At 34.5% G+C, this 22467-nt stretch overlaps 3 protein-coding genes across 4 annotated transcripts; 2 read left to right on the top strand and 1 right to left on the bottom strand.

Moving 5' to 3' along the window:
• The first annotated feature begins 2665 nt into the window (after positions 1-2665).
• On the top strand, positions 2666-7984 carry LOC144978770 (uncharacterized). The gene is made up of 3 exons (XM_078925243.1): positions 2666-3153; positions 6275-6379; positions 7625-7984. Exons 1-3 carry the CDS (start codon positions 2947-2949, stop codon positions 7982-7984), a joined length of 672 nt encoding a protein of 223 aa, XP_078781369.1. The 5' UTR covers positions 2666-2946.
• LOC144978771 (uncharacterized) lies at positions 7948-10467 on the top strand. Its single transcript, XM_078925244.1, has one exon. It carries the CDS (start codon positions 8083-8085, stop codon positions 8908-8910), a length of 828 nt encoding a protein of 275 aa, XP_078781370.1. The 5' UTR covers positions 7948-8082; the 3' UTR covers positions 8911-10467.
• A 1675-nt stretch (positions 10468-12142) lies between these two features.
• LOC144978772 (uncharacterized) lies at positions 12143-18536 on the bottom strand. 2 transcript variants are annotated; one of them, XM_078925246.1, is made up of 5 exons: positions 18242-18536; positions 17035-17171; positions 14966-15052; positions 13793-13885; positions 12143-13391 (listed from the first exon to the last, which is right to left on the bottom strand). In XM_078925246.1, exons 1-5 carry the CDS (start codon positions 18456-18458, stop codon positions 12306-12308), a joined length of 1620 nt encoding a protein of 539 aa, XP_078781372.1. In that variant the 5' UTR covers positions 18459-18536; the 3' UTR covers positions 12143-12305. The 2 variants fall into 2 exon arrangements, with proteins under 2 accessions (XP_078781372.1, XP_078781371.1); XM_078925245.1 differs by having other exon boundaries at positions 12144-13394.
• Positions 18537-22467: the final 3931 nt, after the last annotated feature.

Here is a 22467-nt window from a genome sequence, read left to right on the forward strand (position 1 = left end):
ACAAAGGTACAAACAAACAAAACTAACGATAAAAAAACAAAAAAACAAATCAAAATAGTATGAACGCAAATGTGACTTGGAAATCTTAGGGCGTTTAGGTAAAATACTAACAGTATCCGAGAGGCGGATATAACCTATCATCACACAAAACTATGTGCAAGCTTCAATTGTTATAACATGAATGATAAACATTAAGTGAGAATTAATAATTAAAATGGCTGTCTAAAGCAACAACAATGAGCTGAGAGACGTCAATGTCGTTCCTTCTTTACCTGTGACTTTGAATGGCCGTGATTTATGTCTACCCTTGTACTTATAGAGTCAGAACTAACAAATCAAGCTGTCCAATCACTTTTGGGTGGACAGAGGGGTCAATTTCTTTAAAAATGAGGACTTCACACAGGATCGATCTTGATCCTTTTGTGTATGAATGACTCGTAAACAGATTGAAGCATTCACAAACATCTGTTACCACTAGATGTGGCGATGATAGGTCGCCGCAGAAAACTCAGTCTGTTCTTGTTTCGAGAGCTGGTCACATTATTAAACCTCCAGCTCGTTTACAGATAAAATGAATTAGGTCTAAGATTGTTTACATAAGGTTGACTGTATTTTAAGCATTTTTCGTATTCATTATCACATTTAATTTTGAAATGTTCGTATATGTTATTAATTATTTTACTGTTGACAAGTATCATTACCATGTGTTTGTTTATCAGTAAACTTGCCAGATTATTTTACGAATTTTACGCCAAAGTGGCAACCCAGATTATTTAGACTTGAAAGTTATAAGGTACATATATTACATATATGTTGATATTGTACACCATATGCATGCATTCTTTATAATGATAATAATATTTTTCATATACAATGCCTATTCCGGGCCCTTTGGAATGTTAAAGGACCAAATTTAATCATATACCCACTTGTCCCCTGGACAACGGTCCGTTTGTAAAAGTTGTAGGTGAGGCGGAACGGGTAGAGCTGATGGCTTAGTGATAAGTCCCTGATCATAGGTTCGGATGATTGTGTGCTTAAGTACCGATAGAGGCGCTTGCCGTGTGTATTCACGACGGCTAGCATGTCCTAATAAAGTCATATCACAGACAGACTTGAATGCAAAGATGTCAATTTAAATAGCCATCCTATTTAAATTGTTGAAAGTGGAATAACTTTAAACGTTAAAACATTTTGTTTCAATATATAATATATAATGTCTATATATTCATTTTTAGCTTGGAGATAATTAAAGATTGAGGCAAAAGTTTAAAGTTTAAGTTCACTGGGATTTCCCTTTTATTTATCTATTATTTTTTTTTGGTTTTTAAATGATGTTTAATTCTCCTTCTCAGTCTCACAAAAACCAGTTACATATAATCTTGACCATTATAATTGCCCGGAACTTTACTGTTGTGATTGTTTTTAAAATTGAGTTGATTTATTATTAAGAGTTAGAGCTAACACATTTTTGTAGGCAATTCAACACATGTATTCCCTCATAACAATTTATCTTATTTGTTGAAGATATTACTTCAAGGTGGGGAGTAATGTTATGGAAAATGAGAAGTTACCCGAACAGAGCCTCAATCACATTATGTCGATGTAGGTAGCGGAAGTAGGTAGAGGGAAGAGAGAGAGAGAAAGTAATATGGTGGAGGCTGTGCAGCCTAAATTTAGTGTTGTGAAACAAATATTATAAATAAAGCTTATATAATCATCAATGGACTTTGTGTTATATGTGTAGTCATATTCTTGTACATGAACTAAAGTTAATTCTCTTCAATCATCATCACCATCATCATCATCATCATCATCATCATCATCATCATCATCATCATCATCATCATCATCATCATCATCATCATCATCATCATCATCATCATCATCATCATCATCATCATACATCATCATCATCACATCATCATCATCATCATCATCATCATCATCATCATCATCACCATCATGATGATCATCATCATCATCATCATCATCAATCATCATCATCATCATCATCATCATCATCTCATCATCATCATCATCATCATCATCATCATCATCATCATCATCATCATCATCATCATCATCTCATCATCATCACCCCATAATCTTCATTACCATCAATACTACAACCACCACTACACATAATCAACATCATCACCATCGCCATCATCGCCGTCACTAATACAACAATCATATCCTGTTACTTGTTTGTTTGGTGTTTTTTTGTTGTTTTTTTAAATGAGTTTCTGTATTGTTGGATCTGTTTGTTTTTTCTACAAATTTTGGTTTTTCAAAAAACAAAACAAACCAAAAAATCTGGAAGGATGAAAACGAAATTAATTTTATTTTGAATATTTTTTCCGTGTCTCTGTCACCATGACATTATTACAGGCTGAGGCGGTGTTACTCGTATATATGATTTTGTTTGTTTTGTTCACAAATACATAATTTATATATTTTTTAAAAAGAAATAATGAAAATAAAATTAATAAATTTTTCCTTGTCTGGGTCACCATGACATTAACAGTGAAACGATATTGCAAAATATATATTTTATAAAGAAAACGCTACCTGAGGCTTATCTTATTCTTACACATGAGTGTAAGGAACCTTTAACAAGGACCAAACCTTTCACCGTGTCTTGTTGAAGAACAATCCTCTCTATATACAATTTTACTACGGTAAAGCATTTGACAGCCTACATCGAAAGCGTCTTTGGAAATTAATCAGGCACTATGGAATCCCTGCAAAGATGTCCAGATTGATCGAGATACCCTATGAGGGATTGAATCGTCGGGTAATTCGTGGAGGGAAACTGAATCTGGCATTTGATGTCTCTGTCTACTGCTGTACTTATTGAGAGAATGCGGTAAATGACTAGGGGAGTTAATTTTGACATTTTACACGGTTCAGTCCCTTGATGGAAGTGGAGATTTCTTCAAAATGGCGACCAATGCAAACATGCCAATGGACCCTGTTTCGAAAAAACGATACAAGGAAAAAATTGAAAGCGTGAATGGGATTGATCCCTATTACATACAATCGGAAAAATGGTCAAAGGATATCAAGATGTATCCTCCAATCACGTACCATCATATTTTTACTTATCTGGTGTTACGAGAAAGTTTCTGCACAAGTGAGGATTTCGGGGTAAGTAAAGTTTGCATCTCATCTCATAACCCACATGGGACTCGCCTTTATTTATTTATTTTTTTTTTAATGTAGACGTTTTGATGGTTTAAAAAAATATGATAATAACTCATTAGTCTTAGAAGTTTTAAGATGTGTATATGGTTTTTTATATTTTGAATATTTTATTGATGTTTGAGTTGTCTATCTAGATACTATCAGTTATCCTTCGATTCTTAGAAGTAGAAGAGCCAGATTCCAAGTCCACGTCCAACCAATTTTCTCAGTTCAGCTTTTTTTTTTTTTTCCAGGCAATTTTTTTTTCTTCTATTTCTATGTGGACATGAAGAATCTCAGTCTCTTGATCATTTTTTTTTTCTTCATATGATGATATTGAATGTTTATATTTATAGTCTTATGTTCATGTTGGCTGTCATTATTCCCAGACGCCTGTCTGGGGATAATAAAAATTCGTTATCCCCAGACAGGTGTCTGGGGATAACCAATTTTTGTTATCCCCAGACACCTGTCTGAGGATACTATCCCCAGACGCATGTAGCAAGTGGGCAGAAAGATTTTATGCAAAATGCCAAACTAGGCGTGAAAAATACCAAATATTCTGGAAAAAATACTAGTGGTTGTGTCCCAAAACAGTTAATATATCAAGTGATATTTAACACAAGATGAAAGTAAATAGTGATCAAATGTCAAATCCAGCTCTTTTAAAAAAATATTTTAAAGCAAATGGATCAATTAAATTTCTTTTGTTACTTTGATCTGAAAACGTCAAACTGGCAATTCGACTTTTTATTTTCAACCAGGAAGAAAGTTGTTAATCATCAAATCTGTTCATAGTCCACCAACCATTTAAATTTTCATTACCAACCTACCTGTTAACTTTATTGATCATCTCTTGTTTCTATAATTTGCTCATTCTGGCCACAATTTTGGGGACGACCGGGAATAATTTTTATGTCGCGGACGAATTCCTAGGCCATGGTGTTGTTCGCCCCAAAGCCCAAAACCCACACCTGTTATTTTCCTGTCTGCTTCGCACAAGACAATACAATTTAGTATCACACGTCCACAAAACTAGATCCAACAACAATATTTTATTCGAATCAGAGATGAAAATAACCTACCAAAACAAGGAAGCAAAAATGGTGGAAATATGTTTAGCTCATACTCATATATGAATTTAAAAATTCCGATAGCGGTGTGGATAGGCAGCTCAGTGGGTAAGGCCACCTTTCATTTTACTCCTTTTAGCTGCACAGATTCGACCCAGTCGCCGACCCCGCCCCCCCCCCCCCCCACTAATTTTTTTTTTTTTTTTTTTTTACTTTTCTTTCTTTCTTCCCAATTGATTTTCATTGTTTTCACTTTTGTTCCGAGTTCCGAGCAAGAGTTTTTTTTTAATCTGTTGAATTTTTTATTTCTCCGATAATATTATTTCATTATTTAATTTGCTCTAGATCTATTATTGTTTTTTTGTTTTGTTTTGGTCAATGATAATGATAATAATAATAATAATAATAATAATATTAATTATTGTAATATTTGTAATATTTGTTATTATTATTACGATTACCATCATAATCATTATTATATTATTATCAATAATAGTATTATTTTTATTATTAATACTCTTATTATCATACTATTACTATATTATTATTATTATTATTATTATTATTATTATTATTATTATTATTATTATTATTATTATTATTATTATTAATTGTTATTATTATTATTATTATTATTATTATTATTATTATTATTATTATTATTATTATTATTATTATTATTATTATTATTATTATTATGATTGTTAACACTATTCCCTGCTCCGAGGGAAATCTCTTTTTTTTTTTTATATTTTGACCTAAACCTTAGAGTTTTTTGTTTGCTAACCCTTTATGTAAATGTTCCGTTTCTGAGCATGAATTTCTTAAATTGTTTTTATTTTTAAAACAATTATTGTTTTTATTTTTAAAACAATTATTGTTTTGTTTTTTTCTCCTCTATCTGACCATTTGGTCGCTCTCTGAATATTTCTGTTTGTTTGCTTTTTAATTATTCATTCTTTTAAGACACTATTTGAGATCGGAGTGGGGACGAATATATTTGCTAGAAACTAGAAAAAAAAGAGAGAGAGAGAGAGAGAGAGAGAGAGAGAGAGAGAGAGAGAGAGAGAGAGAGAGAGAGAGAGAGAGAGAGAGAGAGAGAGAGAGAGTGTTTAATAATAAAAAAAAGAGGTGGGGGGAGGATGGATGGGACATTTATCCCTTTCAACGTTCTGTAAAAAGAAGACGGAATTAAAAAAAAAAATAATAAAAAAAGTGACGTTACCAGGATTCGAACCCACAACGTCGATTATGGTCAAACTTCCAGGGCAGACGACTAAACCATTCGGCCATGACACCCACTTCGAAGTCGACGCATATTATGTATATGTAGTAACAACTGATTTTAATGTTGGTTAATTTTATGTTTTTATAGATATTTTATTAACTTTCCTTATTTCTATGTGCATCTGGAAACATTCCATATTCTGGAATGTGGATGATTGTTTAAAAGAGCGGAGTTTCAAATATGCGTCTGGGGATAATGAAAATTCGTTATCCCCAGACAGGTGTCTGGGGATAACAAATTTTTATTATCCCCAGACAGGTGTCTGGGGATAATCACAGCGGTTCATGTTCATCATAACATAAGAATCGTCGAACTCTAGATTGTCTTCTACTTCTGCTTCTTTGTTTCACAATAAATTGAAACTTGTAACTAATGATACTCTATGGTGTGTGTGTGTGTGTGTGTGTGTGTGTGTGTGTGTGTGAGAGAGAGAGAGAGAGAGAGAGAGAGAGAGAGGGCGCCATAATTAATTAAAACCCTTAAACTCAAACGTGTTTATTTTAGAGTATTTGAGTCTGAGCTCCTTTTCCCCCTCTTGTCAGTAAAGTCAGTTGCTCCAAAATTTGATTAATAATTGCATTGTTTGATGTTCTTTTTATTAAATGGTGAGGTTATTACTGTTACTTTTTTAAAACTTAAAACTTAAAATTACCTATTCTAATTGAGTTTGTCAAAGTAAGGCTAAGTTTGTTGATCTGACTTCATTTATTTTTCTATTTTTCAGGCACTAAAGGGCCTTGCTGCTTTTAACCAAGCATACAATGGATGGGTTAAAGAGTTGCTGGTTTTCCAACCTCCTGGATGTGACAATAAAATTGTGAAAGCAAAGGTAAATTCCTACAAATGATTTAATCGCATTGATTGATGATTTTGATTCAAATTCATAGATGGAGAGTGAAAGGATACATACGATAAAAAAGAGGAGGGTGGCAGTCTCATTATGGGAGCATATGTAGCAGTTCAATAGGCTATCCAATATTAAACTTCACAGTGGACCGTTTTTGCAAAGGGATGCAAGGTTCCTTAACCAATTTTGACTAGTTGTTAAAAAGAAATGAGGACAAAGGTCTCCATGCTCAAAATCATGAGTGAAGCACTTTGGTGAAAGCTATAACCATAAGCTAGTATCGCAGAGGATTGCCATTTGAAGCAGCAATTTTATTACAAAAAACTGTAAATTTTATCACTTTTGCCGTAAAATTAGTCATTTTTGTATGTTGAGTTAACTGTTGGGATTCGGATAATATTATGTATCCCCTGAGGAGAATTAAATACAATGATGCAGAGATGCGAGCTTAATACAGATCATGTCGTCTTAAAGCATGGTCATCAGGAGGAGGCTTGGGCTTGCTTAAGTTCGATGTAGACATAGACCAAAGATTTCCATGAAATAAATTTCACAGATATTCCCTTTCGTTAGTGAGTCGTAATGTCGCAACACCACCCGATACTGCTGCTGTTGTAGTGGTATATGTTTGGGTTGTTTTTTTTTGTGGCTTTTTTTTTTTAAATGTGTTTTTTGTTTTTTAAATTTTATATTTATTTTTGTAATTCATGATGGTATAAATTGAATAAAAACACTCAATTTGAAAGGAAAAAAAAAGTGAATCATTTATCATAATGAAGAATCCTGGTGTTGAAGAGGTCTGTCTTATTTTGGTGTGATGAATTCAGTAATTGAGCTTCGTTTGCGATGTGAAACAATTCTCTGTTGCACAGTCCTTGTGACTGTCTTGAATATAATATAGTTATATTTTATTATAATTTCTGTTTGTGTGTGTGTGCGCGCACGTTAATGCATAATTTATATTGGCTTTTGTCTAAAAATAAACTTTTGGATTGTTTGAAATTGATGATATGATGGCACCATTTGTTTTTGTGCAAGTTGTCATTGCTTCAATACCTCAATGGGTCTGAGTTCAATCAAATTGTACCAAAAGGGTGCAATTTTTTAAATCGTTTCCATACATCCTTTCAATGGAGGAGGGGGGGGGGGGGGGACTAAATAAAGAATCGTAAGTGTATGAACAGTGTGAAATCTTTTCTGATTTTATGTTTCCTTCCTTTATTTCAGGTTCTTCATTCAATGAGACTTAGTGAAAAGCCGGTGGAGGCATGGGCGATTGTGTCTGATGATGGACGTGTATGCTCGGCTCATTGCACATGTGTTGCAGGATTGGGAGAAGTTTGCACTCATGTTGCAACCATTCTCTTCTTCATCGAAGCCACAAACAGAGTAGCAGAGAAGGAAACCGTTACAGGTCGCCCAGCTTACTGGAAACCTCCATGTGGCCAACAGAATTGTGCAGAGAGTTTGAGGGCAGTTGACATAAATTTCACTGGAGCCCAGTCTCAAAGGAAAATACTTCTAAATGAAAAAAAGGTCAAAACCCCCCATCCAAACCAAAATGTGTTGAACCCTCATCAGCCGTGAAGGAGACCTTCCTTAAAAAATTATCAACCTTATCTTCAAAGAGTGTTGTGTTATCTGTTGTGAAGGAGCATCAGACTCCTTTCATTCCTTCGACCAAAATGCCTGTATTTTTTCGATCATTTATAAATGAAGAATTTATTCATCGTCCGTATGATGATATCCTTCAATATTGTGATAGTTTAGATTTTTCTTGCTCCCCTGAGCAATCAATATTTGCGGAAAAGGAGACTCGTGCGCAAAACAAATCAAATGTGTGGCATAGGCTTCGGGAGGGAAGGATTACGGCCTCAAAGTTTTATTCTGTATGTCGCACGAACATTTCCTTTTCCACTTCAATAAGCCTGTTAAATTCTTTAATTTCGTCAAAAAATGTATTATCAAATGTGTCTGCTGTTAAGTGGGGAATGGACAAAGAAAGCGAGGCATTTGATGCCTATGTTCATTCTGTCGATAGGTATATCCATCACAGTTTTACCTTCAGGCGTTGTGGTCTCTTTATAAAGAATGAGACACCTTTCATTGCAGCTTCACCAGACGGCATTGTTTATTGTGAGTGTTGTGGACAAGGATGTCTGGAAATCAAATGTCCTTACTCTGCTAGGGATCTTACAATTCGTGAGGCTGTCACATCCATTAGTAATTTTTGTTTAATTGTCAACAATACTACTTTTGAACTTAGGAAAGATCATCCGTATTATTACCAAGTGCAATGTCAAATGTATGTGACAGGCAGGGATTATTGTGACTTTTTTGTGTGGACAACAAAAGATTGTTTCACTCAAAGGATCTCTTTGGACAAAGAATTTATTTTTTCAAAACTTCAGAAGTGTGAAGAATATTTTAAAAAGGTTGTATTCAGGCCTCGAAGTGGGCCGGGAAAAGCCGGGAACTTTATTTTGAAATTTCCCGACCGGGAAAATCGGTGAAAATTGTCAGGGGCCGGGGAAAAAGCCGTGAGAAAAATTTAGGTGAACAGAACCCAACATGTATTCTTCCGCGTAATCATTACCCAACCTGCGAACGATCGGCTTAGAGCATGGCAGCAGCCTCTTATGGTTTCCTCACACTACTAGGTCCTATGTTATGACGATCGACCCAATCAGCAAAGTCCGGTCCGCATTCGTAGAGTACACAGACTATTACCATGTTTCCTGTGCATGACGTAATTATAGTGGTTTAGAGTCATCGCTGAAACACTGGAAGACGGCAATGGGATAGTTGCGTCAGTTGTTGAATAAATTATCCAGGCACGGTTGATAAGTAAAAAAACCAAATTATGTTGTAGTTACATTTGAAACAAACAAAGTATATCACTGATCTCGTCTCATTGAGATATAAAGAATGATATAAAAATCAAGAAAATCGGCGGATAAATAAAAAAGTTGCTAAAAAAATCGAAAATAAACAAAAGCAATTTTTAAAATCAAATTTATTCGTAAAACAGTTGGTTTTCAGCCGATTTTTCTGAAACAAGGACCAATGTTCTTCCTTTTTCAAGCCGATTTCATCAATGTGACTTTCAAATTCCTCAGAATTATATTTTTTACTTTAAGGTTTTAGCTTTTAGGCCTACTCAAAAAGGTGTTATATTCCTTGCCACTTGCACAACAATAGCGTAATACATCGACGGCGAGAAGCGTCTTTGTTTCGACCAGCCGGTTCGGTTAGATAGCCTGTGATTGGTCGAAGACTTAAAGACGCTTGATTCACTCAGTCGACTCATCATTGTCGACAAGACAAGAGTGCTAGAAACACACATCCCTCCCCTCATCTTAGTAGTGTGTGTGTGTGAGTGTGTGTGTGTTTTTTTTTTTTTTTTGTGTGTTTTTGACTTGGTCAAAATGCGATTGTTGGCTAAGCTAAGAAAGACGGTCGACGTCCTTGGGCTACTTTAATTAATTTTCGTGACTTGTTATTCAATTATTTGGAGATGGCAGATTAAGGTCGTTTACTCATTGTAATTTGTACTAAGTTTGTTTTGTCTGTCTCTAGATTAACTAGCTTTATTTCATTCATCTGCAATTCAATAAGTAGGCCACAAGTCTTTGGACGCTACCACTTTCTCTCTCATAGTAATATTCAGATGTCTTTTTCTCTCTATTGATTTCTCTTCTCTTTGTCTCTTTTCTCTCTCTCTCTCTCTCTCTCTCTCTCTCTCTCTCTCTCTCTCTCTCTCTCTCTCTCTATCTGTCTCTCTCTTTGTTTAAATATTTTTTTTGCATGTTATAGGAGGCCTAGACTTTACAGGAATACGTCCAAGTATTAATAGCCAGAGTCAATATATTTCTTTCTCTGTCTCAGCCACTCTCTTTTTCACTCACATCTCTCTCTCTCTCTCTCTCTCTTTTTTTTTTTTTCCTTTTTTTTCCCCACGGATGGTGTAGGCTTAGATACTGGATGGCTTGTTATAGTAATATGTACTACTAGTCAATAATTTCCCCCTCTTTTCTGATTCTCTCTCTCTCTCTCTCTCTCTCTCTCTCTCTCTCTCTCTCTCTCTCTCTCTCTCTCTCTATATATATATATATATATATATATATATATATATATATATATATATATATATATATATATAGGTAGTGGTAACTGGTCTAGAATTGATGAATATGCTTGAAAATTACTACCTTAAAATTTTCCCTAGAGCCTGGAAAAAACCGGGAAAAAGCAGGGAAAAATATTTTCCTGAATCACTTCTAGGCCTGTGTATTACCTGAGTTAGTTGCTCAGTTTTTCTCTAGACTAGTAAAAGCTGGAGAAGCTGCACCAACACCTTCTTCTCCCAATAAAAATAAACTATTCTGTATCTGCCGGAAATCAGAGTATGGAAAAATGATTCAATGTGATGGCAGTTGTGAAGAATGGTTTCACGTGGACTGTGTTGGATTGTCAAGAGTGCCTAAAGGAAAATGGTTTTGTGAGACTTGCAAAAACACCAAGAGCAAACGGAGAAAATTGAATCAAGTCTCTTAAAAAGCCATTTTTAACGTTGAGATTTGCTCTTCGTGTTTTTTCAATTATCACAAAACCATTTTCTTTTTCACTCAAAGTTAAATATATCATATGTATTATTACACTGTATTTTACAGAGCTATCAACTTCTGTTCTTTCCCTCTGATTTTTCCATGTAAAGACATGGTCTTTTTAAAAAAATAATTTATGCATCCAGTTTGATTTAAATATCAACTATTTTAAGTAGCCTGGTCCTTATTTTTGATTGAAATGGAAAGGAATGTTGTTAAGATTTAGATACAATGCCTGCACAGTACTTTTGATTTCAGATGAAATTCTTAGTTTTAAAGTAACAAGCTTTATTTTTTTCCTCAAAGATCTAATCCTATTTTATTTAGATTTTATCATTAGTTTGCAGCTCTGTTTTAATTCAGCATTCTTCATTTGGAAACCGAAGCTATTTCATGAGTCCTTAAAACAAAGCGTAATAAACAAAAATGAGTATAACAGCTTAATAATTTTTAAAAACATCAAACACGGAATGTTTCGGACTCAAAGCCTGTCTTCTGCCAATAACAAAAAGCCCCAAATATACTATAAAACTGTAGAGAAAAAAATTTCTTGAAATGTAAACAAAAAGAAGCATTCAATTTGTAACTAAGGAATTCCAAATTGAGTGAAATATAAAACAATGTATAAAATTTGGTGTTTAAAAAAAGAGGGGGAGAAGGTGAACCCCGGAAGAATAGATTTAGGTGTGAAATGTGTATCCGCTGAAATAAATCCAATAAGTGGTGAAAATAATCCAGAACGAAACACATCTGATTATAAGTAAGAGGTCTAACCCCAGACTGGAAAATCACTGAACTATCGTCTCTTGTGATATTTCTAATCTTAAGTTTCTTAGGTTTGTGTTATTTCATTCATCGTTGGAGTAGATTTGTCAAGATTAGCTCACATTCGTGATCACTCCATTTCTAAAGGATCACTGTACATTTGTCATACTTCTGGATTATCATTTTCACTGCTTTATTGGATTTATTTCAGTGGATACATTTTATTCCAATTTCTTTTCTACCTGCCCCCCCCCCCCCACCTTCTCGTTTTTTTTTACACACCATATTTTATGCGTTGTTTTATATTATGCTCAATTTAGAACACCTTAGTTTTAAAAAAAGTAATTGAGCTGTTACTGTTCTATTCATTTTTGTTTATTACTTTTTACAGTCCACAACTTCTAGCAGCTTAGTATCACTTAAAACAAAACAAAGAATCAGAAATGGCTAAATTTTCAAAACGTTTCCACTTTATTAGTAACAAAATGATGATGCTTATAGATGGATAGCACTGTATTATTATTAGTATATCATTATTAAATAAATGGGACAATAGGGGGACAGAGGTTTACAATACAAGCCGACACACTCACAATCTGATCAAGAGTCGTCTTCTCAGTTTCTGATGATATAACATAATCAATTGGTATTTTGGTGCTTAAAATGGATGATTTTTGTCTCATATTGCCTATTACCCTTTCAACATGAATTCTTAGATGTGCAAGCTTCCTTGTTGCTTCCAGGTCATAAGGGGAAAGTTGTTTTTTACCTCTTGTAAAAGCTGGTATCCTTAAATCAGCGCACATCAAACCCACACTTTCATGACAGTCAAAACCTCTATCAGCCATGACGATATCGCCCATTTCAAGATGTGAAAGAAAATTTGAATTTTCCACTATAAATTTATCACTTGTTCTTCCCCCGTATCCATCAGATATAAAGCATACTGAACCTTGAGGGGTTATACCTATTAGATACTTAATTGTGTTATGGCTTTTATAATGTGAATATGTCTGGACTCTTGCTTTTATATTTGAAGGTTGTTCAATAAAAACTTCAAAACAGTCTATAATTACTGCTACACGCTTCGAAAAGCATCTTACAAATTCAAGTGGCATTGACCTTTGCAATGCCTCTTTTTCTGGCCAGACAATAAGAAATTTTAGATTATAATACATTACATTTAAAACTCTGAGAAAAATCCTTGAAACCGTAGACTGGTCAATGGAGAACATATGGCCAAGTAATTTGTTTGGCAATCCTAACCTGATTTTTATCAATACTAATAAAATTTCCTGAAATTTAGTTAGTGAATTTTTTTTGTGTCGCAAAGATAGGGATATGTGATCAACGACATGCATCAGTATTTGGAATGATGTCAAACCAGTGTAGAACTTGACGTTGTCTTCATTATTCCTGAATTCTTCTTCACTAAAAGAATTAAAAGACACCTTCTGTCGCAGAGATGAAATTTCAACAGTCATGTCATTAAGTACTGACTTTGTATTTTCAAGTTGATCAATCATCTCCATTGTGAGGTCTGTCTGTGTTCCCACATCTTGAAGCATAATTTTGTTACCGTCAATTGTGTCAGCTTCTCTTGGTTCGTTCATTTTTGTGTCCTGCTGGATAGATAGAAATCAAATATACTTTTACTTTTAACCTACCTACTCATGATTAAGTCATTTAATTAATCTGTCATTCTCTATATATCAATGCAATTATTCATCAGAAGGGGTTAACATGATCTTAAATTGTCACAAGCTCTTTGAAAACTTAAAAAACAATGGAATATCAATTCTATGCTTTGTAAATAATGTTTGGACTCTCAATTCATGTTCCTCTTAACGGGGGTGGAAATGACAATATGGTGATACAAGCGATGTAAATCCCTGTGGATTGGTGAAATCATAGTTAACCCATCTTTTCTCTACAAATTATTTTCAATCTAGTAATTATATTTTTCATAAATTCACACTTTTTTATATATGATCTTATTGATGGTTGTTATTTTTAATTTTACCTCTGTTTCTTCTGAACCAACCATATGTGTCTCAGTCTCAGTTTCATTCATCAAATGTGTTCCACTTTCTTTATTTTCAGGCAAAAATAAATTCTGTAGATAGACAATATATCTAGATAATAAAATCTTTATCATGCTGTGAAGGCACTTTTATATATAAATAAACACAGAAATAATGTTTGGACTATCCATTCATTTTCCTCTTTACTGGGGCTGAAATGACAATATAGTGACAAGGGATTTAAATCCCTGTGTATTGGTGAAATCACAGTAGGTCTTGGGTTCGTGTCCCGATGTGGGCAATACAAAGTTGATTCCTGAGAGAAGTCTGTTTACTCACACTCTCGCACCCAACTTGAGTATAAAATGAGCACCTGGCTGCCAGCAATGTAATATTATAAAAGTGCCTCAAAAGCATTATAGCTAGTCCTTTATGTTGAGTGTTGTTGTATGTGCTTTGAGCATTAAATTGCTTGATATGATATGTGACCAACTTCCTTAAAATGAATTTATGTCAAAATGTTATATTTGGGTTCAATTGATATGTTTTAATGGCGGCAAAAGATATATTGTAGTTTCTAACAGTGACAGGAACTAAAATCTTGTATTCCTAGAAATGTTTAAAGTCAAAAAAATCACTTATTAGTTTCTCTTTCATCCTGACATAGTCTGGGTGGGGTTCATGACCTCCCATAGTGGGCAGGGAGGCACTTACTGTATCTTCTATCCCCGTATATCTGTTTTCCAATTGCTTTTTGTCTGTCTTGGAATGGAGATCACTTGGTTTTGCCCTGGCCAGATACCCTAGCAGGGAGGTGATCTCAAACTAAGTACTTTGATAGTGTACTTTTGGAATCTACATCTGTTTCCTATTTGAACCAATTCCCCTGTTGTCTTCCCTTTTCTTGGGTGCGTTAATTGTAATTCTAGAACTTTTTACTTTCCCATTTTCAGCCTTTTTACTGGCGCTGATATGACCTTAATGTGTTGCAAGCGCCGTAAAACCCTTAAAATCATTAAATTCAAATCAATCCTGACATAGTACATCATTTTGAGCCGACAAATTAAATATAAAAACTCATCTTTTCTTTAAATAAATTATTTTCAATCTCGTAATTGTATTTTAGATAGTCACACTTTTTATTTATTATTTTATTGATAACTTAATTTTACCTCTGTTTCTTCTGAATCGACCATATGTGTCTCAGTTTCATTCATCAAATGTGTTCCTCTTTTTTTGTTTGCAGGCACAAATGAATTCTGTAGATAGACAATATCTAAATAATAAAATCTTTATCGTGCTGTGAAGGCACTTTTAAATATAAATATAATTCACAAATTGTTTTACTGTCAATGTTGTATGCAAGTATAGCCTGATACTGATACCACTGACTCTGTGGTACTCCACTGTGAATGTCACATAGGCTTTTTCTTCTGTCTATCCTCATCATGGATTATGTTTGTAAGTCCAATACTTTCCTTCCCACGCACTCCATCTATAGTCTCTCTGTCCCCGCAGTTTTTCGCGGTCACAAATTTCACCCTTGACCGCAAAAAGCCGCAATTTTCGCCGTTTTTAGGCTAAATTGACGATTTTTGTTTTTAAAAAAGACAAAAGCTATGAAAAATTGTGAAAAGACGGCGACTTTCAATGCGAGCATCCAAAATTGGCACTAAATAACGGACAAACATGTCTAGGCCTAGCCTCCTACCTCTATGGCCTCGTTTAGGCTATTGGAAATCCCAAGCTTTGTTTTTCGCCTTTTTTCTTCTTTTTCCTGAAAAGCTCTGGAGTCCTTCATCCCATAATCCCAATTTCCTATTTTTATTTTATTGCATTCAAGAAAGAATTTTACTTTTAAAAGTTTAATTCTTTTCCTAAGAAATTTATCACATTTATCATTTATGTAAACAAAATGTGTTCTAAATTTTTTTCATAAAATGCAATTTTGTTTTTAGCCACAAGTTGCACTTAGTTTTCATGATATGATTATGATTTTTCATGATTTTTTTTATGTTTCTCTTCCAAAAACCCATTAGGCCTATATTGAAATATAAAGCAATAATAATAATAATGCTCAAAATTGGATAGTAAGTAGAGAATACAAATTTAATGTGCCCCCATTGGAAAATGAATTTTGTTTCTCTTTCCTTGTGAATAGTTAGTTTTTTCCTCTCCTTAATTAGTTTTTCAAATTTTGAATTTTTTTATGTGATTGTTCACTTTGATTTCCCAAATTTTAAGAAGCTAAATAGTTAATAAAATATTTTGATTACTTCCTTCTTTTTTTTACTTACTTACTTACTATGGCTATTATTATTAATATTATATTATTTCAAATCATTCAAAATGTAAATAAATTCATGTTGACATGTTGAGACATCAATATTCTACAAAATGCCCTATTTGTGTCAATTTTTTACCTTACATGTTGTTTTAATTGTTTGATTTTTGTAAAACTTGCGGCAATTTTTTGGGCAAAATTTTGCTAATTTGATGGCAAATTTTACCATTTTTTATGGCACATTTTGGCGTTTGAAATGGCAAAAAATCCTCGGGGACAGGTCTCTTTACATGTCCGAACCATTTCAATCTTTATTGATAAATTTTTCACTTCAGTCAACCTTCGGTTTAGTTAATTTCTCACTTTATCTTTTCTTGTCCCGCCAAGTGACCATCTCAACATCCTCATTTCTGCAACCTCAACTTCTGTATCTTGTTTCTTTATGGGGTACAACCCAACAGCTTGTGAGGCCGGTCACAAGCCTGGATAAATGGGTAGTGTTTGCTTAGGAAGGGCATTCTGGCAGTAAAACTCAAGCCACAACTAACAAATGAATGAAACTCAGCTTTGCAATGCGGCTAATCATTTTAAAAAAGAACTTTTATATAGCATAGTATCCACTAAACATGCTCAAATTCAAAGCGCTTTAGAAATAGTCCCTGATTATCAGCAACACGTACCATGTAGGACGAGACATGGCTCATTTTTACACCTGAGTACGGTGAGAGAATGTGCATAAAGAGCATTACCAAGGACTCAACTATGCGCCACTCAGAGCGGGGCTCGAAACTAGGACCATCTGACAGGTTATTTCAGAATCTCACATCAGTTAAATCAAGATGATCAAGAAGGTAAAATTTTACCAAGGGACGCCCTAATGGAAATTTGATTTTTAAGTAAATTTTCATTGGTATTTTTTTTTAGGGGGAAAATAGTGGCCAAAACATTAAACCTTACTTTATTTTCAAAACGTCTCAACTGGCGTAAGTGACGATTCATGCCAATTGTGGTGTTTTTCACCAGATTTGGTCTTGAAAGATTCTTATTTGGAATCCAATCAGGATCTGTATCCATTCTGTAGGAAGCTGGTCGACCTGTAAAGAATGAAAATTTTGTCATATTTCTCCTTGATGTTTACATAATGCTAGATTTAAGATCTGCCAAAGTCGACAAAGATCTACATATCTTTGTTTTAAAAAATCTGAATTTGAAAAGGAAAAATCTGAAATTCATCAAAATGCAAGATTTTCACTCTTATTTACATGAATTGCCTTTTTAAGATGATAAGAATGTAGAACTACAGTTTTAGACAATTTCCTCACAATCAGGCACTTTAAGAAAGATGTGGCCTCTCTGAGAGGAGTAATTTTACCAATGCTTTATTAACTAGACATTTTATGTTGCTAAAGAAAGGTGACAGACACATTTTTAAAAATGTTCATAGTCACACAAAATTCCATTCGATGGGTTACGAACCACTTACATTGAACTATTGCAGGGGAAATTGTAAGTGAAAAGAATGGACAATCACTTTATAAAAATCTATGACTACGAATTAACTCGTGTTAGATTTGATATGATGTGAGATATGATTTTTTTAAAGTGTAGAAAATATTCTTGCCTATTTTTAGTGGGCTATTGAAATGCATAATGTGGGATAAATTAGCATGGAATAGAAGGTGAAAGCATGGGATTCGACTTTAATTTTTTTTAAAAACATTTTTCGTATCAAATAAGTCTTTCATATAACCGTGTAGGTTGGATGGTTCAACGTTTTGAAAATGAGTATATGTGTCATAGATTTGATATCTGCCAATCACAGTTTGACTGGAGATCCCCCTTCCTAAATGTCACTTCTCACTCTATTCCCCTGTCCGGAGGTAAAATAAACATTTAAATTTAATTTTTTTAAATACCCCCCCCCCCCCCCAAAATAATTGATTAAAATTACTCCGCCCGGCAGAGTCCATGCCCCTCCGAAAGTGCCAACAATCACACGAGAATCGAGAACGTGAAAGAGTGAATAAAGTGTCGAATCGTAGAGCCTCAGTTCTTTGTAACAAAGTAAATGAAAGAACAAACAACCTACGGCCTTGTATCAAAACTCATTATTTATTAGTAGTCAAATGAAACAAGTTTAATTAAGGGAAGGAAACAATCTTACCTGAGACAAAGTGGTCAGAACACACTTGGTGGTAGTATTTGATATTTTCTACTGTGATATCTGCTCTGTTGATGGCCTTCAGCCACAGCCGTTGCCTTTTCTTTGTTAGCTCCAAAATTGAGTTTCCTTCGTCATATTTTACGGTCGGAATCCCATAGAGAGATAATCCTTTCATTTTAGATTTATTGCATCCATAGACAGCACAAATCCGCGGCATTTTTGACAGTTTTGTGTTGACTCGGCCACACTCAGTCACTCAGTTCCTAATGTAAACAACTCGATCGGAAGTGAGAAATCTCTTCCTACAAGAGAAGTAACCGTGGATGGTAAATGCGTGACGTCATCGGCATACTCTCAATAGAGAGAAAAAGGGAAGGTGCTCTCAAGTTGTTTCGGTTTAAAGAAAGTCCTGCTTAGAAGTATTTCGGTTCATCGTAAGAATTAGTACAAAGAAAATGAAGAAACTAGTACAATTTATTAAATTCTTTGCGGTTTAAGGTATTTTTCGGTTTAGCTTCTTTCGGTTTAAAGTAATTTTACTGTATATTATTTAAAACAATAAATTATTTCTTGGCATAAAGATGTCATCACCTTAGCATTCCATGAAGGAATATAGATAATCAATTGAACAAACGATTGATGTCAACAGGAATCACCCATGTTGTCCAAAGTAAGCAAATAGTGTGTGTGTGTGTGTGTGGGGGGGGGGGGGTTTACAGTTCAATGCCACTCTCCCTCCTCACTGGATATTTACTCGGCATAAAACCACTCCAAAATTAATAATGGGCATTTAAATGGGTATTTTATGTTCTTTGAGTCTGATAAAATAAAACATTTAGAGGAAGTGTAATTGTTTTGTCGAAAACAAAGATTACCAAATTACAAAACTACATTTCATTTTTCATATGTGAAATAATAGTCTTCTGTTGGTTGCTGTAATAAACTGTTACTGTTAATTAAGATCTAGACCAGTGAGCATCATAAATATTTGAAAAGGATTATAAAACTAAACGTTCCTTCACTATTTGTGATGTAGAGGATAAAGAAGAATGTGTTATTATTTTCAAATATATCCCATCATGCTTATTGATCTCCAATCATACTTGATGGACCACTTAAATTAACTATTTTGCAGATGTCAAGAGTCACGCTTACAATAAATACTATGCAATGTTCAGACAATATTCTTTATGAGGCAGAGTATTGTTGTTTTTTGTGTGTTTTTTTTAAAGATCAAAGTGATTGTAGATCGGTGTAGCAGCATAAGAGTTATTTGTTTGTTTTTAAAGGTTTTATGACGCTTGCGACACTTTTAAGTCAATTCAGCGCGCGGGTGGTTGGATGGGAGAATCACCCTTGAATCATATACCTATGATGTTCGCATGGGTGTACGATCCGATAGTGATGTCGTTTCTTCTTCTCTTTACTAGCCTATCCTGCTTCTTTGGTTTGTGATTGTATTTTTGACAGGGGATATTTTTTTTCTGTAAATCTTCTGCCTGTTTGTTCTTGGTTATTTATAATTTAGCTTATGATATCTTTAGGTTATGATTTTGATTTACATTTGTACTATTTTTGTTAGATTGCTTGTTTTTTGTTTCAGCGGTCTCTCATATAACCTCAATTGTGTTGGAAGAGACCTAAAGCAACAAACAAAAAAAATCAATTCAGCGCCAGTAAAAAGGAAGAAAATTGGAAAGTAGATGTACAATTAAAAGGACTTGAGAAAATATTAAGACAAAGGGGAATGGTTCAAATAGTTGTAGATTCCAAGAATACACTATCAGTGCTACCCAGACAGCAGCACAAGATTCCACTAAGAGGAAAACAATGTTTATTAACGGTTTTACTTTTACAGCGCTTGCAACACATTTAGGTCATATCAGCACCAGTAAAAAGGAAGAAAATGGGATAGACACATTTTAGAATTACAATTAAAGCACTCAAGAAGGAGTAAGATAAAGGGGAATTGGGAACAAATATGGATCAGATGAAGATTCCAAGAGCATACCATCAATGTATTAAGTTTGAGATCACCTAAAAGTCCCATCCGAACACCAGTAAAGGATCCAACAAAGAGGAATACATTCAAATGTTTACGTTACACATTCAAAATAACAAAATATAACAATGCAAAACAGAGAGATGATTTTCAAGGAAAAAAAAATCATGAGCCAATACAATAACTATACATTTGACTGTTTCCCTCCCAGCCAAGGACAAGATAGAAAGCAATTGGAAAACTACAAGGGGATAGAAGACGCAGTAAGTGCCACCTTGCCCACTATGGGAGGTCAGGAACCTATCCAGGAGGAAAACACTAAAATGTTTAGAAAAAAAAAAATAACAGTAAATAAGCAGAGAGATGCTTAATAAGGAAGAAAATATCATCTCCCAAAACTATAACTATACATTTGACTGTTTTCCTCCCAGCCAGGGTCAGGACAAAGCTAAGTAATCTCATTCCAAGACAAAGACAGAAAGCATCACTATCATCACTGCAATTACCACGAAAGATAATGAAAGGAATAGGAAAACAAATATAATTCACTGTGACTTTTATGATCTAAGCTGTTTGGATTGTTTAAAAAGGGATGTGACAAGGAGTGGAGGGATGGGCGCTCTGATGGTGCAGCTATGTGGTCTTGCTTTCGGATCGGAAGGTCCTGGGTCCTGCATGGTTGAGTCCTTGGAAAAGATCTTTACTCACATTCTCTCACCGTACTCAGATACAAGGGGATAGAGAAGACACAGCAAGTACCTCCCTGCCCAGTATGGGAGATCGGGAACCCCACCCAATACAAAGATTTAGTTTAAAACCAAAACAAAAGATTGGAAAGTACAAAAAAACAAAAACAAACAAAGCCAATGTTAAGTCTGTTGCATTAGAATCCAAAAATCAATTTCACTTCCTTCTCTAAAAACCATAGCCGCGGCGAACGTCCATAGAGGGCCACTAAGTCTGTCATTGAGTTGTATTATTTGTCTTATAAGGAAAGATCAGAACGCCTTTCACTTCCATCTTTAAAGTACAGAAGACTTAGAGTTGATCTAATTCAAAATTACAAGATCATACACAAGATTGACAACTTGGATTTCAAATATGCGGTTTTGATGTCAACAAGAGGTGGGGTCTTCAAAATCTCCAAAGACCGGTGTTCGACCTCAATACGTGCCAACTCTTTAGTTTTCAGGACCGTAGATATATTTGGAACTTTCTCTACGTCTGTTCAAGAGCTACGAGAAATGTCAACGTTTTAAAGAACTGTGTTGATAAGGAATTAGATCACCTTAAGTCTAAATTCGATGGGTAATTTGTTTGTTTTATAATTGATATCCTGTGCTTTATGCCATACAACTGTAATTCGTTTTTTAATCACTGTGATAGGGCACCAAAGGCCACAATATAGGCCTAATTTAGCTCTTATTAGGTATTTTATCGTATTGTAATTGTATACTGTATATTGTAGTAATGGAGCTACTCAAAGTGATACGAAGCTTCTAGAAGCTGTGGACTGTTAATAGCAATAAACAAAGATATGGATATAACAACTTCATAAAAGAACAAAATACCCAACACGGAACGTTTCGGTCTCAAAACCTTCTTCACCCAATAACATAAAACAATAAAGACATGAATACATTACTATATTCCAGAAGACCTATACAATTTCTCTGTCGTCAATCTGGAATATAGCAATTTATTCGTGTCTTTATTGGGGTTTTTTATTGGCTGAAGAATGGTTTTGAGCCCGAAACGTTCCGTGTTGGGTATTTTGTTCTTTATTGAAACTGATCTATTCATTTTTGTTTATTAATGGAGCAATTCAAATGTTTTCCTCCTCGCCCTTTCGTGTTCAACGATTGTGTTTTGGTTGATGCCAGCGAGGGTTCACAGCGGAAACACCCACTGTTGTGAAGAATATACGCAATAAAAACAATTGATCATTTATATAGAGCAATATCCACTACACATGCTCAAAGCGATTTATAAGGTGTCCCTGGCCAACAGCAACATTTAACATTGGGGAAGGGACATGCCGCCTGTTAGGCGATATTACACTTTTTTTCGACAGAGACAGCGCGGTAAACGGCCAGGTACTCATTTTACACATGAGTACGGTGAGAGAATGTGAGTAAACAGCCTTCTCCTAGGACTTAACTATGCGCCAAGCGAGTCTCGAGCCCATGACATTCCGATCAGTAAGCGAGTGCCATACCACAAT

Source organism: Berghia stephanieae, chromosome 8, assembly GCF_034508935.2.
Source record: "Berghia stephanieae isolate SIO BIC M18660-M18661 chromosome 8, UCSD_Bste_1.3, whole genome shotgun sequence".
In the NCBI taxonomy this organism is placed as follows: Eukaryota; Metazoa; Mollusca; class Gastropoda; order Nudibranchia; family Aeolidiidae; genus Berghia; species Berghia stephanieae.

Excerpts from the sequence above, each read along its gene's own strand:
- LOC144978770 (XM_078925243.1), top strand. The coding sequence starts at position 2,947 with ATGGCGACCAATGCAAACATGCCAATGGACCCTGTTTCGAAAAAACGA. Across the intron at positions 3,154-6,274 it reads GCACAAGTGAGGATTTCGGG|GCACTAAAGGGCCTTGCTGC; the intron begins GTAAGTAAAGTT and ends TCTATTTTTCAG. Across the intron at positions 6,380-7,624 it reads ATAAAATTGTGAAAGCAAAG|GTTCTTCATTCAATGAGACT; the intron begins GTAAATTCCTAC and ends CCTTTATTTCAG.
- LOC144978771 (XM_078925244.1), top strand. The coding sequence starts at position 8,083 with ATGCCTGTATTTTTTCGATCATTTATAAATGAAGAATTTATTCATCGT.
- LOC144978772 (XM_078925245.1), bottom strand. The coding sequence starts at position 18,458 with ATGCCGCGGATTTGTGCTGTCTATGGATGCAATAAATCTAAAATGAAA. Across the intron at positions 15,053-17,034 it reads TGAGACGTTTTGAAAATAAA|AATTCATTTGTGCCTGCAAA; the intron begins GTAAGGTTTAAT and ends GTCTATCTACAG. Across the intron at positions 13,886-14,965 it reads TCGATTCAGAAGAAACAGAG|AATTTATTTTTGCCTGAAAA; the intron begins GTAAAATTAAGT and ends GTCTATCTACAG.